The 23,122-nt window shown below is 41.2% G+C and overlaps 1 protein-coding gene across 1 annotated transcript in view; it reads left to right on the top strand.

The window, feature by feature from the left end:
- LOC138637822 (embryonic protein UVS.2-like) overlaps window positions 1-23,122 on the top strand; it is a 94,993-nt gene that overhangs the window by 51,415 nt on the left and 20,456 nt on the right. Inside the window, exons 8-12 of the mRNA XM_069726752.1 lie at window positions 3,245-3,326; window positions 9,861-9,988; window positions 12,521-12,636; window positions 14,229-14,454; window positions 17,720-17,838. Of these exons, the coding sequence (XP_069582853.1) occupies window positions 3,245-3,326; window positions 9,861-9,988; window positions 12,521-12,636; window positions 14,229-14,454; window positions 17,720-17,838 (671 nt within the window). The remainder of the gene's footprint in view (window positions 1-3,244; window positions 3,327-9,860; window positions 9,989-12,520; window positions 12,637-14,228; window positions 14,455-17,719; window positions 17,839-23,122) is intronic.

Raw genomic sequence — 23,122 nt, 5'->3', positions numbered from 1 at the left:
AAGCAGTGTGACTTGCGAGAAATACGCAGCGCTGTTAGAGAGAAAAGCCGGTAATTCAGTGCGGTGTACAGTAAAATCACACTGACAGCTTACAATAGAATAGGTAGAATAAATGTGTACACATAGAATAGGTATATATATATATATATGTCAGTGAGACACATATATGTATATATATTAATATTTATTCCAGCGCTATACAGCTTGAAAGCCGGTAATTCAATTACCGGCTTTTTCCTTCTCCTTCCTAAAACCCGACATGATTTGAGACATGGTTTACATACAGTAAACCATGTCTTCTCTCCATTTTTTTTGCAGATTCCACACTACTAATGTCAGTAGTGTGTATCTGCAAAATTTGGCCGTTCTAGCTCTTAAAATAAAGGGTTAAATGGCGGAAAAAATTGGCGTGGGCTCCCGCGCAATTTTCTCCGCCAGAGTAGTAAAGCCAGTGACTGAGGGCAGATATTAATAGCCTGGAGAGGGTCCACGGTTATTGCCCCCCCCCTGGCTAAAAATATCTGCCCCCAGCCACCCCAGAAAAGGCACATCTGGAAGATGCGCCTATTCTGGCACTTGGCCACTCTCTTCCCATTCCCGTGTAGCGGTGGGATATGGGGTAATGAAGGGTTAATGCCACCTTGCTATTGTAAGGTGACATTAAGCCTAATTAATAATGGAGAGGCGTCAATTATGACACCTATCCATTATTAATCCAATACTAGTAAAGGGTTAAATAAAACACAAACACATTTTTTAAAATTATTTTAATGAAATAAAAACAATGGTTGTTGCAGTATTTTATTCAACGCCCAATCCAGTCACTGAAGACCCTCGTTCTGTGAAAGAAAAAACATAATAAACCAACAATATACTTACCCTCCGCAGATCTGTAACGTCCAACGATGTAAATCCTTCTGAAGGGGTTAAAACATTTTGCAGCAAGGAGCTGTGCTAATGCAGGCTGCTCCTCGCTGCAAAACCCCAGGGAATGAGGCTAAAAATAGATCAATGATCTATATTTAGCTTCATTTGCGGTGAGGCGCCCTCTGCTGGCTGTTCATAGATCGTGGGAAATTACCTAGAAAGCTCCCAGGCTATCATATTCCATTATTAAAGAAACCCTCTCTCGATCCATCCAGCACAAATAACTACAGACCAGTCTCCAACCTCCCCTTCATCCCTAAACTCTTGGAGCACCTGGTCTACTCCCGTTACCTCTCCACTCACTCCCTACTAGACCCTTCACAATCCAGCTTAAGCCCCCTACATTCAACAGAAACTGCACTCATTAAAGTGACCAATGACCTTCTGAAAGCAAAGTGTAATGGTGATCACTCTCTACTCATTCTTCTTGACCTTTCTGAAGCTTTTGACACTATTGACCACCATATCCTACTCTCTAGGCTCCAGTCACTAAGCATTAAGGATATGGCCCTCTTCTGGTTCTCATCTTATCTTTCTGACCTCTCCTTCAGTATATCATTCATTGGCTCCACTTTGTCGCCTCTTCATCTCACTGTCGGGGTACCTCAGGGCTTAGTCCTTAGCCCACTTGTCTTCTCTCTCTACACGGCCCCAATTGGACAGACTATCAGCAGATTTGGCTTTCAGTACTATCTTTGTGCTGATGACACACAACTATATATATCATCCCTTGACCTTACTCCCGCTGTAGCACAGGACGCCAGTGACTGTCTATCCACAGTCTCCGACATCATGTCTGCCCTCTATCTGAAACTCAACCTCTCTAAAACTGAACTCCTTCTGCTCCCACCATCTACTAAACTCCCTAAATCTGACATTTCCCTCTCCGTGGGTGGCACCATAATAACACCCTGGCAGCAGGCACGCTGTCTGGGTGACACATTTGACACCAATCTCTCCTTCACTTCCCATACAATCTCTTGCCCACTTGTGCCACTTACACCAAAAGAACATCTCTAGAATCCACCCTTTTCTCACCATGGAAACAACAAAAAACCCCACTGTCGCATTGATCCACTCCTGCCTGGACTACTGTAGTGCTCTATTAATTTTCCTTTCCCTCACTCAACTTTTACCTCTCTAGTCTATCCTTAAAGTAGCAGCCAGGGTCATCTACCTGGCTAATTGGTATTCAGATGCAGCCGCTCTTCGCCAGTCATTACACTGGCTGCCCATTCATTATGGGATCCAATTCAAAGTACTTGTTATCACCCACAAAGCTTTTCACAGTGCAGCACCCCTTTACATCTCCTCCCTTATTTCTATCTATCGGCCTAACCGACCGCTGTGCTCTGTAAATGACTTTCGACTAACCTCTGCACTAATCTGTACCTCCCACTCCCATCTCCAAGACTTCTCCGGCGCTGCGCCAATCCTCTGAAATGCACTACCCAAAGAAATTAGAACCATCCACAATTTGCATAGTTTTAGGCATGACCTAAATACATCAGATCGGCCTATTACGTTCCCTAATCAGTCATTTTATGTGTAAGGGCGCATGTGTAGCCAATTCACTATCTCCATCTATCCCCCACTCCCTCAAAATGGCTGGACCATCATTGAAAATACATAATTGTAAGTAAGATCCTGTACTTTGTATCTCCCCCGCCTCATTGTAGATTGCAAGCTCTCACTAGCAGGGTCATCTTATTGTGCTTTAATTATTGTATTGTTTGTTAGCTTTGTTACTTATGACTTTGAAACTGTTAAACTGTAAAGCGCTGCGGAATATGGGGGCGCTATATAAATAAAGATTATTATTATTATTAGCTTCACACCAAGGATAATACAATTTTTTCCTTTCTCATCTTAATTTGGTTTCACATTTGCGGTCAGGAGGGCTGCGGATGGCTGTGTACTTCCTCCTTGAAGCTCCACCTACGCTCTTCCCACTCTGCATGCATCCTGCGTACCTATCTTTAACATTGGGTACACAGGGATGTGCGTTGTATGCGGATGCATCCGCATGCGGCGATTTGATGTGTGCGGCGACATACGGTCACGGCACACGTCAAATTGCCGCATGCGGTTGCATCTGCATACAACGCACATCCCTGTGTACCCAATGTTAAAGATAGGTACACAGGGCAACGCAGGATTCATGAAGTAGGCGGAGCATAGGTGGAGCTTCAATGAGGAAAAACGGAGGAAGTATGCTGCTATCCGCAGCCCTCCCGATCGCACACAAATGCGAAACTAGCCTTAATTTGTCACTTTTTATTAGTTGTATGAAAGTATCTTTTTTTTTCTTATGTAGGGAATTTGGTCAACTTTGATAAGTATGCCACTAATAATTTGGGTCTGGAGTATGACTATGGTTCAGTGATGCACTATCCAAGGTAATACCCTGCATCTTTTGCATAGTAAAAAAATAATTACACCCTATTTCAATTATACGTTTCTTTCTATGTAACATTTGTATAGTTTGTTCCAATTTGTATTAACAAATAACAGTAGAGTTCAAAAAGTAGTGTTTTTGTCTCGAAAAAAGTAAACAGATGTTAAGAAAACATGAAGAAATAACTATACCCTTCCAAATTACATGAATTTAAAAAAAGTAAGTAGCAGCTAAGTGTTATGAATGAAAATCATATGATTATTTAAAGGTGTCGTACGGCATTAAAAGTTAGTTTTGTTTAATGGTACAAATAGACTGATAATTGTAAGTCAATGTGTTGGACTAAAGGTACCGTCACACTAAGCGACGCTGCAGCGATACCGACAACGATCCGGATCGCTGCAGCGTCGCTGTTTGGTCGCTGGAGAGCTGTCACACAGACAGCTCTCCAGCGACCAACGATCCCGAGGTCCTCGGTAACCAGGGAAAACATCGGGTTACTAAGCGCAGGGCCGCGCTTAGTAACCCGATGTTTACCCTGGTTACCATCCTAAAAGTAAAAAAACAAACGCTACATACTTACCTACCGCTGTCTGTCCTCGGCGCTCTGCTTCTCTGCTCTGGCTGTGAGCGCCGGGCAGCCGGAAAGCAGAGCGGTGACGTCACCGCTCTGCTTTCCGGCCGCTGTGCTCACAGCCAGAGCAGAGAAGCACAGCGCCGAGGACAGACAGCGGAAGGTAAGTATGTAGCGGTTGTTTTTTTTACTTTAACGGTGGTAACCAGGGTAAACATCGGGTTACTAAGCGCGGCCCTGCGCTTAGTAACCCGATGTTTACCCTGGTTACCAGCGAAGACATCGCTGAATCGGTGTCACACACGCCGATTCAGCGATGTCTGCGGGGAGTCCAGCGATGAAACAAAGTTCTGGACTTTCTTCCCCGACCAGCGACAGCACAGCAGGGGCCTGATCGCTGCTGCGTGTCACACTGGACGATATCGCTAGCGAGGACGCTGCAACGTCACGGATCGCTAGCGATATCGTCTAGTGTGACGGTACCTTAAAAGCGAAGGTGTTTAGTCACCATTCATGGCACCAACAGTGAGGAAAACGCTAAAATAATGGCTTACCATCAGAAAAGACAGCTGTTCTCATAGGTGAATGCAAAATATGAAGAGTTTTATTTACAGTAGTCACCACACTAGAAATGTAGCAAAAGATAATGATTCGGAAGACAGCAGAAAGCAAGCAATGTTTTGACCCAATCCTGAGTCTTTTTCAAGCACTGCTATGTGGCAGGCAACCAGGGGTTAAATGCTGGGTAAATTCTTTCGAGGACTTTGGACCATGAGGCTCATTGCCAAGGTGCTAGGTAGAAGTTCCCCGTAGTGTGGTGGATGGATGATTATTTTGCCTACTTTTGCAAACAAGCCCTCAAAATTGCCATAGTTAAACTCTGCTTTTAAATAAAATAAGCTTAAGAGAAATATTACACCATGTAATCAGCAGCCTAAACTGGGCAGAAATTAGGTAATTCAACATGACAGTGTCACAAGAACAGTACCAAATTGACATCCAATGGGTAAAGATAAAAAATATGAAAGGGCTGAAATGATGTATTCAACACTTTCCCAACATGTTACATACATATGTAGGATAGGGGAGCCAAGGCTGTAGTCATGGCTGATAGCAATCCCCTTATCACTCTCTGGTCTTCCCCCTCCATACAAACATGTGTACCTTTCTGAGTACCTCGGTGCTGTTCCTCAATGCAATCTGGACTTACCCGGTATGGGGATGTATTCCTCCCTGACAGTTCCACAAAACAAGAGTCACAGTCCGGTTTCAACTTCTCAACATCAACTCTTTTACTCCGCTCTTCATCTAGGGCATATTCAATACACACACAGGAATTCTCATCAGGCAATGCTTCCACTTTCCCTTGCCTTCCCTCACGTACTGTATCCTAAGCGTGTCCTCGGGACGGACCACATCTTTCGGTCCCTTAATGTACTCACTGTCCTGTACACTTGCCTCCTGTGGGGGTATTCACCACCTTTTCACCATGGATCTGAAAACGGCTGCCCACGCAAAGATTTGCCACATTTTGTGTGACCTGGCCCCGTGCTGCTTAGCTTCTCCATCTTATGACAACTGCAGACCCCACTAATTCTGCACCGTCAATGTTGCACTTCTGGGAAAACGTTACGGGGCACGATGTGCCCTGTCCTAGACAGCCCTCCTGAGCTCATGGGCGCCCTCGCCCCGACTGACTAAAACAGGAAGCCCTCACTACCTTATTCCCACCATGCTCCTCCTATGTTAACTATTTACTATGATGCCAACTAGGGATACTACTCCCCTAACACAAAACTGGCCCGGGGTACTTGCTTTCCCTAACAAACAGTGTGCATGGCACATATTATACATTAAGACAGAGCAATACACATAAGGTGTAGCAGTACTCTTATACACAGTGGTAACACACTTTATGTGTAGCAGTACCACCATGTATGAACATAATAATGATATGCAATATATACAAACAGGGGTTGGGGAGAAAAAAGGAACAATGTAAATACCACTTCCCTACACATGAAATGGACTCAGAATCTGGACAAGCACTAAACATAAGATATAAGATCAAAAGGGGTTTCTTCAAATCCTCCTCTAAGGGTATCTAACAGCAGTTAATGCATAAAGCTCACTTGAGTTATGAAGGAAAAAACAACAAATATGGTGCAAAATAAAAAATAATGTACAGTTTATTACATCATAAATAACAAACAACACTATACAAGATATGGCAGGAAAGAAGTACGACTAAAAACAAAGTGGGGAAAAAGTATTTAGTCATCCACCAATTGTGCAAGTTCTCCCACTTAAAAAGATGAGAGATGCCTGTAATTGACTTCATAGGTAGACCACAACTATGAGAGTTAAAATGAGAAAACAAATTCATAAAATCACCTTGGTTGATTTGGCCAGAGTTATTTTGCAAATTATGGTGGAAAATAAGAATTTGGTCATTAAAGGGACACTGTCACCTGAATTTGGAGGGAACAATCTTCAGCCATGGAGGCTGGGTTTTTGGGTTTTTGATTCACCCTTTCCTTACCTGCTGGCTGCATGCTGGCTGCAATATTGGATTGAAGTTCATTATCTGTCCTCCATAGTACATGCCTGCGCAAGGCAAGATGTGACCGTCCAGGCTGAGAACTACTGGTGAATGAGCAGCTGCGAGCGCAGCCTCCGTAACTAGCAGTGACATCACTGTGTCCTAAATGGCTAATGAAGATAAATATAATCCACCTGTGTGTAATCAAGTCTCCGTACAAATGCACCTGCTCTGTGATAGTCTCAGGGTTCTGTTTGAAGCACAGAGAGCATCATGATGACCAAGGAACACAACAGGCAGGTCTGGGAAAATGTTGTGGAGAAGTTTAAAGCCGGATTTGGATACAAAATGATTTCCAAAACTTTAAACATCCCAAGGAGCACTGTGCAAGTGATCATATAGAAATGGAAGAAGTATCATACCACTGCAAAGCTACCAAGACCCGGCTGTTCCTCTAAACTTTCATCTCAAACAAGGAGAAGACTGATCAGAGATGCAGCCAAGAGGCCCATGATCACTCTGGATGAACTGTAGAGATCTACAGCTGAGGTGGGACAGTCTGTCCATAGGACAACAATCAGTCGTACACTGCACAAATCTGGCCTTTATGGCAGAGTGGCAAGAGGAAAGCCATTTTTCAAAGATATCCATAAAAAGTGTTGTTTAAATTTTTGCAACAAGCCACTTGGCAGACACACCAAACATGTGGAAGAAGGTGCTCTGGTCAGATGAAACCAAAATCGAACTTTTTGGCAACAATGCCAAACGATAAGTTTGGCTTAAAGGCAACACAGCTCATCACCCTGAACACACCATCCCCACTGTCAAACATGGTGGTGGCAGCATCATGGTTTGGGCCTGCTTTTCTTCAGCAGGGACAGGGAAAATGATTAAAATTGGTGGGAAGATGTATTGAGCCAAATACAGGAACATACTTGAAGAAAACCTGTTGGAGTCTGCAAAAGACTTGAGACTGGGATCATTGTCTTTTCTTCCAACAAGACAATGATCCCAAGCATAAAGCAAAATCTACAATGGAATGGTTCACAAGTAAACATATCCAGGTGTTAGAATGGCCAAGTCAAAGTCCAGACCTGAATCCAATCCAGAATCTGTGGAAAGAGCTGAATACTGCTGTTCACAAACGATCTCCATCAAACTTCATTGATCTCGAGCTGTTTGCCAAGGAAGAATGGGCAAGAATTTCAGTCTCTCAATGTAGAAAACTGATAGAGACATACATTACAGCTGTAATCGCAGCAAAAGGTGGCGCAACAAAGTATTAAGTTAAAGGGCCTGAATAATTTTGCACGCCCCACTTTTCAGTTTTTGAATTTCCACAAAAATTTAAAATAACCAATAAATTTCATTGAACTTAACAATTGTGTTCCACTTGTTGATTCTTCATGAAAATGTACATTTGGTATCATTATGTTTGAAGTATGATATGTGGGAAAAGGTGGAAAAGTTCCAGGGAGCTGAATACTTTCGGAAGGCACTGTGTAAATATATATATATATATATATATATATATATATATATATATACATATATTCTGTGTGTAAAAATGTATTCTATCTTTTCTATTCTAACCTGTGAGTGTGATTTTACTGAACACGGTACATGAATTATCTTTTACTGAATGTTAATGACTTTTTCAGATTTTAAGAAAAATGCTTGTGTTCACGAATCCAAATGTACCATATTTTTGCCAAATTTATGTTTGGCGATCATTTTCCAAACATATTCACTCATCTTTAGTCACAATAAAAGAAAATTATAAAGGATATGGATACAAACGTTTTTGGAATTGCTGCGTGAGATCAGTTGAAAAGGATTACATAGTAATTGCTTAAGTTCTTGTACTTCACTAAACCATTGAAAGTCTAGATCTTTCTAAACAGGGTCAGACTTATGAAATTACAATCACGCAAAACAACAATTATGGAAGGTGTATTTTCGAGTATCAAATTCCTCTGTTTCATGAACAGTTTTAGGAATAAGTGAGAGACTGAAATTTGACCCTAGAAAATAAAGATTAAGCTTTGACATCTTAGACAGTCGTAAAGATATACTATTCTCTAAAAGAACAAAATATTTATTACAGGGAAACTCCATAGTGATAATGATTGATAGCCTTCAAGTGCAACGAAATGAAAGCAGAATCATGAAAATCGAATCAAGATCAATAAATTCAACCTCAAGTTGATGCCCATCCTCGAAAATAAATGTAGAAACGTATACATATCCCACAAAAAAGAAATATATTGGATCGGTTCCATTTCACTGAGATCCACATATAGCATTAGTTATCTTTTTTTGCAGGTAGGGTGAGTGGGTTGAAATAGGGATGAAAAATAGCTTGGCGTTAAATACACCAGCATGGATGAAGAAAGTGCATGCCGGGGTAAGAGTCCCAAAATTTATTAAGAGGTGTGTGCTCCCTAATTAATTTTGTGCATTTTTAAGCTTCAGCCTGCCAATGCAAGAAAAATACAACAGTTTGGAGTATATTTCAACAATAATTTAAGACACTTTTTTAATTTGCTAGCTGCGCTTGACAAAACTCCCTTCTGACAAATCTCCACCCACTATTCAAAAAAGTCTGCAGATCTGGCTGAGACTGGCATAAAACTTGGAAAGGTTGGAAAGTGTTTGCACAACTACAAGGTGCAGAATTTTTTTTACCGTTCTGTGCCAGAATTCTGGAAATATATTTTTGACCATGATTTATAAGGCTAGAAATAAGACAAGGTCATTCACTACAGGCTGATGGTCCAGAGGAAGGTGAAAATCTTTAGAAAACTAAAGGTAATTTATCTTCTCTTAACCCCTCTCTGACATCAGACGTACTACTCCGTCTATGTGACAAGGGCCAATTTACCAAGGACGGAATAGTACGTCTGAGTGATCAGCCGATCGCTGCAGGGTATCAGCTGATTCTGATAGATGGCACCCAGCACCAGGTGCCAGGCGCAGTCATAGACTGCTCTCAGCACTTTAACTCCCGAAATACTGTGATCAAACATGATCACAGCATTCCAGAAGCCGGCACAGGGGCTGACAGCCTCTCCACCTTTGCATCGGAGACCCAACGGCGTGATGCAGGCTCCCGATCGTTGCCATGGTCACCCGATCCGGGTCACCAGAGCTAGGAAATTTGGTGATCATGTGCATGATCACCAAGTCTACCTGTCAGTGCAATGCTGACAGCTTATATGGCATGCAGATGCTACCAAATGTGTCCTTCAGATGCCACCTAGCTTTGGATAATAAAATATGTCTCATGCCAAGCCTAAATCACAATACTGTCAATAACTAATTATCCAATTTCTTAAAATGTTACATTATAATGACAACAAATCTTACAAAGCGATAACTAGACTTTACTGATATAATTTTATTATGATTTTCCTCAGGAATGCATTCACTACATATGTAGGACAAGATACCATCGTGCCAAAACCTGACCCAACTGTGTCTATAGGACAAAGATACGGATTAAGCGTTCTTGATGTGTCTAAAATTAACAAGCTATATAATTGTAGTAAGTAACAAAGATTATTAAGCAAACACATTTATAATACTCTATGTTCCCAATGAAATATGGGAGATTAAACTATTATCAGTGTCACTAAATATTCTGAAAAGGGTTGTCTAGTGGAGCAAGTTATCATCTTTACATCGAATAGGTGAGAACTTCTTGATTGCCAAGCATCTGAACACTGGAACTCACTGTGCTGTCTGTGCTATTAATCAAATAGTGTGCAAAAGTATACTTGCCAGACAGATGGCAAAAATATAAAATTTTGGCAAATGAAGGCCCATGGCAAGGTTACAGTAGACTTTGGGAAATGAGCAGACATACTCTTGGTCATCTAGCTTTAAATCTTGTTTGTCATCCCCAAAACACAATGTAGATTAAGCGTATAGTCATGTGTGGGACTTAGTCACAAGTCATAAACCCTTTGCACAATCCTATTTTTTAATGAATCCATTTTTCTATCCATTGTACAGAAAACACTTTTTATTCCCACAAGTGTGCACCCTTGGAGTGGCCGAGCAGCTTTAGTACATCGTTGTTGAATTTGGATACCTCGCTACTGAAAATGGACAAATGACCTGCCCAGAACCAGTACTGTTTGATAAAAAGCTGGTGCCTGTGCTCAGTCACTGTTGGAGTTCCTAGATCAGAGCTCGCACACATAGCTCACTCCTCACTGCACAGTATACATAGAGAGGGAGGTCATGCATCAAACACCCTAGTTAGCATTCCAGAACAAAGAACTTTATTCATTTATGGGATAAGCCTCCCATAAACTCTGTTACTATAATCTGTGTTAATTTAAACACTATGTTTTGGAGATGACAGACTCCCCTAAATTGAGGTCCTCTGGAAGTCCTTAGAAATGTACAAAGTGTTGCATTCTCATGACACCAGGACAAGGAGAAGGACAATAAGAGGGCGGAGAAATACTTGGAAGTAGTCTTTAGAAAAGATTCACCAAGTTTTCAAGGTGATGTAGCTTCTTCTGAGGCTAGATTTACAGTATATCATGATCCAGTCTGGGGTTTGTTTCTGATTATTCTCTCCCCGGGATGGTCATGCAGGGGTTAATCTTCTCTGCCTCGTTTTAGGATCTGTCTGGCTATTTCAGTCCACTGTTACCTGCAAGCAGCATCAGTTAGGGTATGTGCACACGATGCTGAAAATGCTGCGGATCCGCAGCAGTTTCCCATGAGTTTACATTACAATGTAAACCTATGGAAAACAAAAAACATTGTGCACATGCTACGGAAAAAAAACGCACGGAAACGCAGCGGTTTACATTATGCAGCATGTTACTTTTTCTGCGGATTCCACAGTGGTTTTACAGATGCTCCTATGGAAAACCACAGTTGTAAAACCGCAGTGGAAGCCGCAGAAAAACCGCTGTAAATCTGCGATAACTCTGCAGCAAAATCGCAGCATGTTTGCCCCGCAGATTTATCAAATCTGCTGCGGAAAAATCCGCAGTAGACAGGAATACGTGTACACATAGCCTTACAGTTCCTGTCTCTGGCTTGAGCAGCTGACCCCGTTATACCCTGATTTGTCCTCTGCCCGATTACCTAGGCCCTGTTCCTGTGTTCCCCTGTGACTTCCCTCGTTGTAGTACTCGCTCTCTATGTTGTGACCCCTTGGTATTTGACTCGACTTGTCCCCTGACCTGTTTGACTGTCTTGTGTCTTTGGCTTTCCTGCTCCCAATCGGCTCTGACTTCTTTGGCTTGTTTCTGACCACATGTATTCTGATCTCTCTGTTGCAGACCTGGCTTTATTTGACTACTCTTTTGCCACCTAGTGGTTCCTTCCTGCTGCTCTGTGATTTCATTGTGAGTGTACCTGTTTTCCTTCACCCACAACCCCTTGTGGAAGTTGTATGCTACTGTTCTGCAGCAGGCATTACATTATAACTGACCCATATAGTTAGAGGGGTTTGTTAATTTTTTAGACTTGTTAGTCTACTTAGGGGACTTGAGGCTGTGGTCTTCTGATCTTCTGAGCGCTTGTACTATACAGTGGGGGAAAAGGTATTTGATCCCTTGTTGATTTTGTAAGTTTGCCCACTGACAAAGACTTATTTCCCCCACTGTACATAGCAATGCTACAGTACTGCTATGTATATCGAAAATCATGGTCTCCTATGAACGCAAGCTACAGGCTGGCTTTTCACAGGAGTACTGTCATGAAAAGCCCTGAGATCTTCAGCAGACTCCAGCTGTCATTGGCAACCCATCGGCACCCCATGATCACGTCATGGACATATGCAGTGACGCGACCCCCTGCCGACCTGCGTTAAATGATGCTATCAGAGATTGACAGCAGCACTTAACAGGTTAACATTCACGGATAGAGCTCCGTCTGTGGCTTTTAGAGGAAGATGACAGTTGAGTGACTCGTTATACTATATGATGCAAGTGCACATCATACGTCGCGAAGGGGTTAAATGGATTAATATTTTTTTAACAACATGTTAAACTAACATCTTTCTTTTTCTCATTTTGTAATTGAATTATTTTTCTTTTTCTAATTGTAGACCTTTGTGCTACTTTGCTGAATAGTATGAGTGGAACTTTTACATCAGCCAATTACCCCTCAGCATATCCTCAGAATTCCAAATGTGTCTGGCTGATCAGAACCCCTGCTGGTCAGGTAAACTGTTTCATGGTATATTGTGTCACCTGTGTGCCAGTGAAGGTATAGCTGCTTGTTTTTGAGTTGGGTTCTTGGGGTAATTTTTAAAAGTATTCACATAGTTTGCACCAACTTTGTAATAAACACCTTAAAAAAATTCCACTTCATCTATGAAAACACATTCTAAGATCACAATGGTAAAATCCTTCCTCCGAGTAAATACACAATGTATCATCATTAGAATATGAAGGTTTGTGCTCTACAGTTTGAAGCAGGAAGTTGCTGTCACTGACAGCCATTGCATCTGATCCAAACACCTGGTGACCCAGCATTCACATATGTATTCAGAACCTTCGCTGATGATTGCTAAATAGGTCTTATAGACCTGATGAAGCTGGCGTACTTTTATAGATTTTTTAAAATATATAAAGTAAGTTTTACTACCCAATATGACGAACAATAGCATTAATATTATGTAAAGGATAGAACCATACATAACATTTTTAATATACAGTTTGAGACAAACTAAATTAGGCTTTGAATCTCACAACAAAATTAGGATTTTGCTAAATATGACATTATTTTGTATTTCACTTGTGCAAACTAAATAGAATGATGGAAGAGGGCTTGAAAAATGAGAGAAAAAACACTCAGTTTTGCTCTCACCCTTCTAGCACTCTACTCAGCTTTCTCAGCGCTCAATGTCCTCTTTTGCTCATATGGCACATTCATAGGGCTTATAGTGCTGAGTGGGCTTCTGACATCACACTGTATTAAAATGCTAAGTGAGCTGTGTGTGACCCCACTTCATAGCGACAGTGGCTAAATCAGCACTGGCAGCACCGGTGTAGAATGAAAACGTAAGAAGTGCTCAAAAAGATGTCACATGCATATTGCCAGTAGGAGCTGGGCGAAGGACTAGCATGGCCGCGATGGCCCAGATATGTGCGTTTATTTTCACTCTACGCTTTTTAAGCTCTCGGATCTGGAGAAATAAGTAACATTCAATTTGCATTTAATAACTTTGATGCATATCAAAATGTCAGATCATTTACAAATGAACTGCCTAAAATCTCTGGTCAAATACAAGTGAACAGCCTAAAATATAAGTGAACTGCCTAAAATTCCTGATCAAATACAAGTGAACGCCCTAAAATATAAGTGAACTGCCTAATATTCCTGGCCAAATACAAGTGAACTGCCTAAAATGTTTGGCCAAATACAGATGAACTGCCTAAAATATAAGTGAACTGCCTAACATTCCGGGTCAAACACAAAATGGACTGCCTAAAATTCCTGGCCTAAAACCGGTGACCTGCTTAATTTGAATTTTGACAGATTTGCTCATCTCTATGACAGAATTTTCCTGGGTCAGATATTAATACAAGTATTAAATGCATTATAATCAGTGTAAGATTTTAGTTCCTCTTTTTATAAATTATTTTATGGTCTTTGATATAATCAGAAAAATGCATGAAAAACACAGGCAAAAATTAAAGGGTACTTTTATGTCTGAAAAAATATCTCACTGCAAAAAAATTTGGAGGAAGGAACAGCTAGTGAGGAAATGTCATTTTAAATTTTATTTATTTTTATATTTTATAATTTAGGTGGCCCTGCAGTTTTCCGCCTTTGATGTCCAGTACTCGAGTTTATGTTCTTCTGACTACATGAGAATTTATGATGGCCCCAGTAAATCTTCACCAGTCTTACTTGATAGAACTTGTGGAACAGGATATGTTCCCCTAATGGTTTCTTCAAGCAATCAGATGCTGGTGGAATTTGTTACTGACGGAGCTACAGCTCTAACTGGATTTAAAGCCGTATACTCTGCTGGTATGTCTTATAATATTTAGTTAGAATATTTTCATTTATTACAACATTGAATAGAGAAAGTGAAAATATATAGGCCTGAATTCATCCTTTGAAGGTGTATTATGTTACTTTTCCTTTTTGTCTTGTGGTATTTGCCGCACCATCCTTCCATGCTCAAACCGTTAGAGGTTGAGTAACACAGACTTGTTGATTTCAGCTGACCCGATGGTTGGAGCAGGCCAGAGTAACTCCCATCTCAGCCATGCAGGGGAAAGATAGAAATATTTCTGAAAAATCCTGTGGAAAGAAATAAGAGTATATTCACACCAGATAAAAAATAAAATCCCCTATGCGCATATTTCTCAGGTTTCACCTATACCTATCCAGCCACCACTTCAGAACAACTTCTTCTCTGCCTTCTCCTTCTGGCCACTCCTTGGTCTTCTTTTTTTCTGCCATTGAGTATGAAATGGGTTATTACGCACATGAACGATGTTAATGTCATACATCATGCTCTTAGAGCAGGGGTCCCCAACTCCAGTCCTCAAGGCCCACCAACATGTCATGTTTTCAGGATTTCCTTAGTCTTGCCCAGGTAATAATTGCATCACCTGTGCAATGCAAAGGAAATCCTGAAAACATGACCTGTTGGTGGGCCTTGAGGACTGGAGTTGGGGACCTCTGTCTTAGAGGATACATCATGCTCCCTTAGAGATTGATTCACATCATTGACATCAATGACATGTGTCAAGTCTTACGAGACTGCATGGGGCATAGCCCAAGAGAGGACAATCTCAAATTAGAAGGTCAAAGAGTGAACAATCAGGACACTGAGCAGGAATCAATTATGGTGGACAGATATAGGGAGGGCTAAGGAGAGTTTTTTGTTTTTCTAACCCCTTCCCAAACTTCACAATACAACAAAATGGTGGCTAACTGGCTGCGATTTCTCTGGATTTCAGCCAATTGAACTTTTTTGAATCTGAATAAGCCGTTTCGCTCATCTCTAATTATGATTTTCATCCAGCAGTTTATATGTGCTTTTGCCAGGAGCATTAAAGGAGCTGTCCTAGAAAAATATAAAAAATATAATTAGTATTTAATGACTGGAAGACTTTCAAATAAGTGGTGGTCACTTTTGCCTCCTGCTATTCCATTTGATGTCTATGAAATGAAACTGATGTAGAAAACTGAAATCCAAAAAAGAAGCAGCCAAAACAAATATAATGTGCACACCTTGTATGATTTAAAATGTATAGCAACTTCATTAAACACCAAGAGACATACAACAAGAAGATAAAAACCATTAGTGATGACAAAGTGTACTCGTTGCTCGGGTTTTCCTGAGCACGCTCGGGTGACCTCCGAGTATTTGACTGCTCAGAGATTTAGTTTTCATCCCTGCAGCTGAATGATTTACAGCTAATAGACAACTTGATTACATGTGGGGATTCGCTAGCAACTAGGCAACCCCCACATGTACTTAGCTATAAATCATTCAGCTGCCCTGATGAAAACTAAATATCCGAGGAGTCATTAGTACTCGGAGGTCACCCGAGCAATGAGTACACTCGCTCATCACTAAAAACCATCTAAAACATGTGCATGGGTAAATAATGATATAGCCTTCCCCTGAGCACAGTGGACATGGGGCAACAATAGGAAGCGCAAATCAGGGTAAATGTATCAAAAGTCAATGTGATATATGCATGGACACAAGGGGACTTGTCCATAGACTGCTACAGATAGGAAAATGTGGTCTGTGCTCATGAGGGTACAGACATGTAGAGAAATGTAAAACAAATATCAACCAGAGGTCAATCACCTAAACATGCAGTACAAGATGATCCTCTTGAGAAATATGAGGATATACTTCCACTGACGCAGCTGTTGTGTACGGCAATACGCATGGAGTTCTTTCCCAGAACCCCTGCTTCTCGGGGCAACTACGGAACTTATTAAAGCTCTGTCCTTTTACTTGGAGCTTATTTGGATCCTGGGTTAGCATTTCTAACATGCGCTTTGCAGGACCAGCAGTGAGTATCCCTCACACTGCTATATACCACTTGATATGACTTGCCCTCCATTCTTTCCTCCTCTGGCATCTATGCCATGCACATGTTTTTAGATGTTTTTTATCTTCTTGTTGTATTTCTCAGTTTTTGAATTTCCACAAAAATTTAAAATAAGCAATAAATTTTGTTCAACTTCACAATTGTGTTCCACTTGTTGTTGATTCTTCACCAAAAATTGACATTTGGTATCTTTATGTTTGAAGCATGATATGTGGGAAAAGGTTGAAAAGTTCCAGGGGGCTGAAAACTTTCGTAAGGCACTGTATATGTATCTGTATCTTATTGCATCATTCATTCTGGTGCACCCTGCCCATTGCTTATATGAATGAGAAAACCGACCACTGTATTTCTGCATCAGCAACATAATCTTTAAATGGAGTCAACTATTCTTCTAATATTCCCTATCTTGTGGATAAATATATCTCGTGGCGTAATCACTTTAAAGTGTTTGTCTTAGCTTAGTTTTTATTTTTTTCCCCAAAAAAGGAAAAGTGTATTATTATTATTATTTTATCATATAGCACCATTGATTCCATGGTTCTGTACATGAGACAGGGTTACATACAAATTATAGACATCACTTACAGTTAACAAACTAACAATGATAGACTGGTACAGAGGGAAGAGGACCCTGCCTTTGAGGGCTTAGATTTTACAGGATTATGAAGAAGGAGACAGTAGGTCAGGGGGTTGTAGTGCCTACGGGCGTGTTGGTTTGGCAGCGTGGTCATTGCAGGCTGCAAGCTTCATTGAAGAGATGGGTTTCAGGTTCTGCCTGAAGGATCTGAATGTGATGGCTAATCAAATGTGTTGTTGCACAGAATTCCAAAGAATGGGGGATACTCAGGAGGCGTTTTGGAGGTGATAGGTGAGGAACGAATATGTGTGGAGGAGAGAAGGAGGTCTTGGGAGGACCGGAGATTACGTGAGGGAAAATATTGAGACTTAGTTTGGAAATATATGGAGGAGAAAGGTTATGGATGGTTTTTGTAGGTCAGTGTTAGTAGTTTGAACTGGATATGCTAGTCCTTGATCTAGACATAGATTTATAACTGACTAAACTGAAATACTGGGCATAGTCTAGGGTTAGAGAGGCGCTATTTTTGGAACAAAAAATCATATCCTACATGTATTTTCTAAATTATGAAAATTCTTTACTTAGGGGAAAAAATAGACACTGAAATCTTCTTTCTTATTGATTCTTCTTTCAGTACAATGTGGAGGAGCATATTACTCCTCTTCAAAGACATTTTCCACTCCTGGATATCCAACCAGCTACTACTCAAATCTAGACTGTGGTTGGGTAATTGCAGCTCCCACTGGATACAAGGTGAGTACAAGACTCAGTAGGACATATGAAATAATATGAAAAAAATTATATAAGGAATGAAAAAGAAACATATGAATAGAAACATAAATATAGAAACATATGTATATACCGTATATATACATATATATATATATATACAGTATATATACTGTATATATATATATATATATATATATATATATATACTAGATTGTGGCCCGATTCTAACGCATCGGGTATTCTAGAATATGCATGTCCCCATAGTATATGGACAACGATGATTCCAGAATTCGCGGCAGACTGTGCCCGTCGCTGATTGGTCGAGGCAACCTTTATGCCATCATCGTCGCCATGGCAACCATTATGACATCTATGTCGATACTGTTCCCGTCGCTGATTGGTCGAGGCGAATTCGCGGCAGACTGTGCCCGTCGCTGATTGGTCGAGGCAACCTTTATGACATCATCATCGCCATGCTGAGCCCATCGCTGGTTGGCGGCCTCGACCAATCAGAGACGCGGGATTTCCGGGACAGACAGACAGACAGACGGACAGACAGAAAAACCCTTAGACAATTATATATATAGATGTATCTCACTGATATATATATATCTATGTATATAACTAGATTGTGGCCCGATTCTAACGCATCGGGTATTCTAGAATATGCATGTCCCCGTAGTATATGGACAATGATGATTCCAGAATTCGCGGCAGACTGTGCCCGTCGCTGATTGGTCGAGGCAACCTTTATGACATCATCGTCACAATGGCAACCATTATGACATCTACGTCGATACTGTGCTCGTCGCTGAATCAGAACCGTGGGATTTCTACGTCCTTTATGACATCATCGTCGCTGTGCCCATTGCTGATTGGTTGAGGTCTGGCGGCCTCGACCAATCAGAGACGCGGGATTTCCAGGACAGACAGACAGACAGAAAGACAGACAGACGGAAAAACCCTTAGACAATTATATATATAGATATATAGATATATATCTATATATATAGTGAGTACGGAAAGTATTCAGACCCCTTTAAATTTTTCATTCTTTGTTTCATTGCAGCCATTTGGTAAATTCAAAAAAGTTATTTTTTTTCTCATTAATGTACCCTCTGCACCCCATCTTGACTGAAAAAAGGAAATGTAGACATATTTTGCAAATTTATTAAAAAAGAAAAACTGAAAAATCACATGGTAATAAGTATTCAGACCCTTTGCTCAGACACTCATATTTAAGTCACATGCTGTTTATTTCCTTGTGATCCTCCTTGAGATGGTTCTACTCCTTCATTGGAGTCCAGCTGTCTTTAATTAAACTGATAGGACTTGATTTGGAAAGGCACACACCTGTCTATATAAGACCTCACAACTCACAGTGCATGTCAGACCAAATGAGAATCATGAGGTCAAAGGAACTGGCCAAGGAGCTCAGAGACAGAATTGTGTCAAGGCACAGATCTGGCCAAGGTTACAACAGAATTTCTGCAGCACTCAAGGTTCCAAAGAGCACAGTGGCCTCCATAATCCTTAAATGGAAGAAGTCTGGGACCCCCAGAAGTCTTCCCAGACCTGAACATCCAGCCAAACTGAGCAATCGTGGGGGAAGAACCTTGGTGAGAGAGGTAAAGAAGTACCCCAAAATCACTGTGGCTGAGCTCCGGAGATGCAGTAGGGAGATGGTAATAATCTTTATTTGTATATAGCGCTAACATATTCCGCAGCGCTTTACAGTTTGCACACTTTATCATCACTGTCCCCGATGGGGCTCACAATCTAAATTCCCTATCAGTATGTCTTTGGAGTGTGGGAGGAAACCGGAGTGCCCGGAAGAAACCCACGCAAACACGGGGAGAACATACAAACTCCTTGCAGATGTTGTCCAAGGTGGGATTAGAACCCAGGACCCCAGCGCTGCAAGGCAGCAGTGCTATCCACTGAGCCACCATGCTGCCCAACACTGTTGTGTTGGGTTAGCTTCGGACCCGTTTAATCAAAGCTGGTGGCAGCGATGCCGTGCAGACTTTTGGGTGATGTTGTAGCAACTGCGGCATTGATAATTATTGTTCCTGCCTGAGTGGGAGTAGTTTATCGCGTCGCTGCAGCGTGCCCAATAGCCAGTACATAGCAGGCAGCCTGTCTGGTGACTAATTACCCAGGGTGCAGTACCTAATCTGACCTGAGATTAAAGGGGTGTCGCCAGAGAGCTGCAAGTTTTAAGTGGAACTGTAAGCGGGATATACATAAATCCCTGCAGTTCATGGTATATTGAAGAGCAGTGGGATACCTAGAATAAGCCCCTGCTGTAAACTAAGAGGTCAATAGCCTTGTGTGTGTTTTTTCATCACATTGTGAAGTGGAGGGATAACTAAGATAAGCCCCCCTGCACATGTCATAGCCGTCTGTTGGCCTAAAGTCACCCCTCCGTGACCGTCACCCCTCCACTCCACAATGTGATGAAAACACACACACAAGGCTATTGACCTCTTAGTTTACAGCAGGGGCTTATTCTAGGTATCCCACTGCTCTTCAATATACCACGAATTGCAGGGATTTATGTATATCCCGCTTACAGTTCCACTTAAAACTTGCAGCACTCTGGTGCCCCCCTTACTGGTAGAAAGTTCCACAAAGTCAATTATCACTGCAGCCCTCCACCAGTCATGCATTTATGGCAGGGTGGCCTGATGGAAGCCTCTCCTCAGTACAAGACATATGAAAGCCTGTATAGAGTTTGCTAAAAAAACACATGAAGGACTCCCAGACTATGAGAAATAAGATTCTCTGGTCTGATGAGATAAAGATAGACCTTTTTGGTGATAATTCTAAGCAGTTTGTGTGGAGAAAGCCAGACACTGCTTATCACCTGCCCAATAAAATCCCAACAGTGAAACATGGTGGTGGCAGCATCATGCTATGGGGGTGTTTTGCAGCTGCAGGGACAAGACGACTGGTTGTCATTGAAGGAAAGATGAATGCTGCCAAGTACAGAGATATCCTGGATGAAAACCTCTTCCAGAGTGCTCTGGACCTCAGACTTGGTCAAAGGTTCACCTTCCAACAAGACAATAACCCTAGGCACACAGCTAAAATAACAAAGGAGTGGCTTCAGAACAACTCTGTGACCATTCTTGACTGGCCCAGCAAAAGCCCTAACCTAAACACAACTGAGCATCTCTGGAGAGACCTGAAAATGGCGGCCCACCGACATTCACCATCCAACCTAACGGAACTGGAGAGGATCTGCAAGGAAGAATGGCAGAGGATCCCCAAATCCAGGTGTGAACAACTTTTTGCATCATTCCCAAGAAGACTCATGGCTGTACAAGCTCAAAAGGGTGCTTCTGCTCAATACTGAGCAAAGGGTCTGAATACTTATGACCATGTGATATTTCAGTTTTTCTTTTTTAATAAATTTGCAAACATTTCTATATTTCAGTTTTTTTTTTCAATCAAGATGGGGTGCAGAGTGTCCATTAATGAGAAAAAAATGAACTTTTTTGAATTTACCAAATGGTTGCAATGAAACAAAGAGTGAAAAAATGTAAAGGAGTCTAAATGCTTTTTGTATCCACTGTATATATAAGGCCACATAACAGCCTTAAGGTCTCTCAGCTACAGCGGTCTGTTCAGAAGTTAAAAACATTTAGATGGTAAAAATATTTTCTTCATCCCTGTTATGCCACTTTGCATAACAAATAAATAAATAAATAAACTAACTGAAAGTAATTTTGATTATGTTGAGGGGTGCTGTTTTTAAAATGGCATAACTTTTTGGAGATTCCAATATATAGGACCCCCAAAGTCCCTTCAAAACTAAATTGGTCTCTAAAAAAATAAGTGTTTGTAAATTTCCTTGAAAAAAATAAAAAATTTCTGCTACATTTTTAAACCTTTTAAAATGTTAGCAAAAAACAACATTTTCCAAAAATGTACTGATGTAAAGCAGAGATGAGGAAAATACTTACTTTTGCTCTTTTGTGGTGTGACTATCTGCATTCAGTCATTCAAAGTTTGAAAATTGCTAATTTATAAGAAATTTTGTAAACTTTCTGTAAATTTTAAACACAATCAATTAAACTCAATGAATACAAAACATTTCAACCTAACATTACCATTATCACAGAGTATAATAAGTCGAGAAAAAAAACAAATCAATGGGATATGTTTAAGCATTCCAGAGTTATTACCACTTAAAGTGACAATGGTCAGGGTTAAGATCATGGCATAAGACGTAACACTCCAGCTAGTTTTGATTGACTTTCCGAGTGGTGACATCCACAGGATAGGAGAGCATGAGCTTTTCGGTGGATCAAGCGTATGCTGGCAAGAAGTCAAACAGCATTTTTGGACTTGCAGTGTGGAGACACAGTGTTAGGGCTAGGGGAACTGTTGTGAATTCTGTGGCAGAACTCCCTCCTGTGGTCACAAGTGGTACTTCGGCTGATTCTCTCTGTGAGCTTCTGTTGGTGGAGGGAAGTGGTACTGCGGCTTCTGAGTTTCCTCCCTCAGGTGATCTGGTGAGGTCGTTAGGTGCTTCTCTATTTAACTCCACCTAATGCTTTGATCCTGGCTTCCTGTCAATGTTCCAGTGTTGGACTTGCTTTTCCCTGGATCATTCCTGTGGCCTGCTGCTCTGCATAGCTAAGTTCTTCTTTGCTATTTGTTTGCTATTTTTTCTGTCCAGCTTGTCTAATTTTTTGCTGGAAGCTCTGGGACGCAAAGGGTGTACCTCCGTGCCGTTAGTTCGGTACGGAGGGTCTTGTTGCCCCCTTTGCGTGGTTTTCTTTAGGATTTTGTGTAGACCGCAAAGTTGCCTTTTCTATCCTCGCTCTGTTAAGAAAGTCGGGCCTCACTTTGCTGAATCTATTTCATCTCTTCATTTGTCTTTTCATCTTACTCACAGTCATTATATGTGGGGGGCTGCCTTTTCCTTTGGGATATTTCTCTGAGGCAAGGTAGGCTTATTTTCTATCTTCAGGCTAGTTAGTTTCTCAGGCTGTGCCGAGTTGCATAGGCAGAGTTAGGCGCAATCCACGGCTGCCTCTAGTGTTGTTTGGAGAGGATTAGGGATTGCGGTCTGCAGAGTTCCCACGTCTCAGAGCTCGTTCTATGATTTTGGGTTATTGTCAGATCACTGTATGTGCTCTGACCGCTATGTCCATTGTGGTACTGAATTGCCTTTCATAACAGTACAGGAAGCCAAAAGTACTAATGATTCTCAATAGAGGGAAAAAAGAAGTTCTGAGACCATTTTTTTTTCTTTGCACTGTGTTTTGCCTTTTTTTTTCCCCTAGACATT

Source organism: Ranitomeya imitator, chromosome 1 (assembly GCF_032444005.1).
Source record: "Ranitomeya imitator isolate aRanImi1 chromosome 1, aRanImi1.pri, whole genome shotgun sequence".
Lineage (NCBI taxonomy): Eukaryota > Metazoa > Chordata > Amphibia > Anura > Dendrobatidae > Ranitomeya > Ranitomeya imitator.
This window is presented reverse-complemented; position numbering and strand designations above follow the sequence as displayed.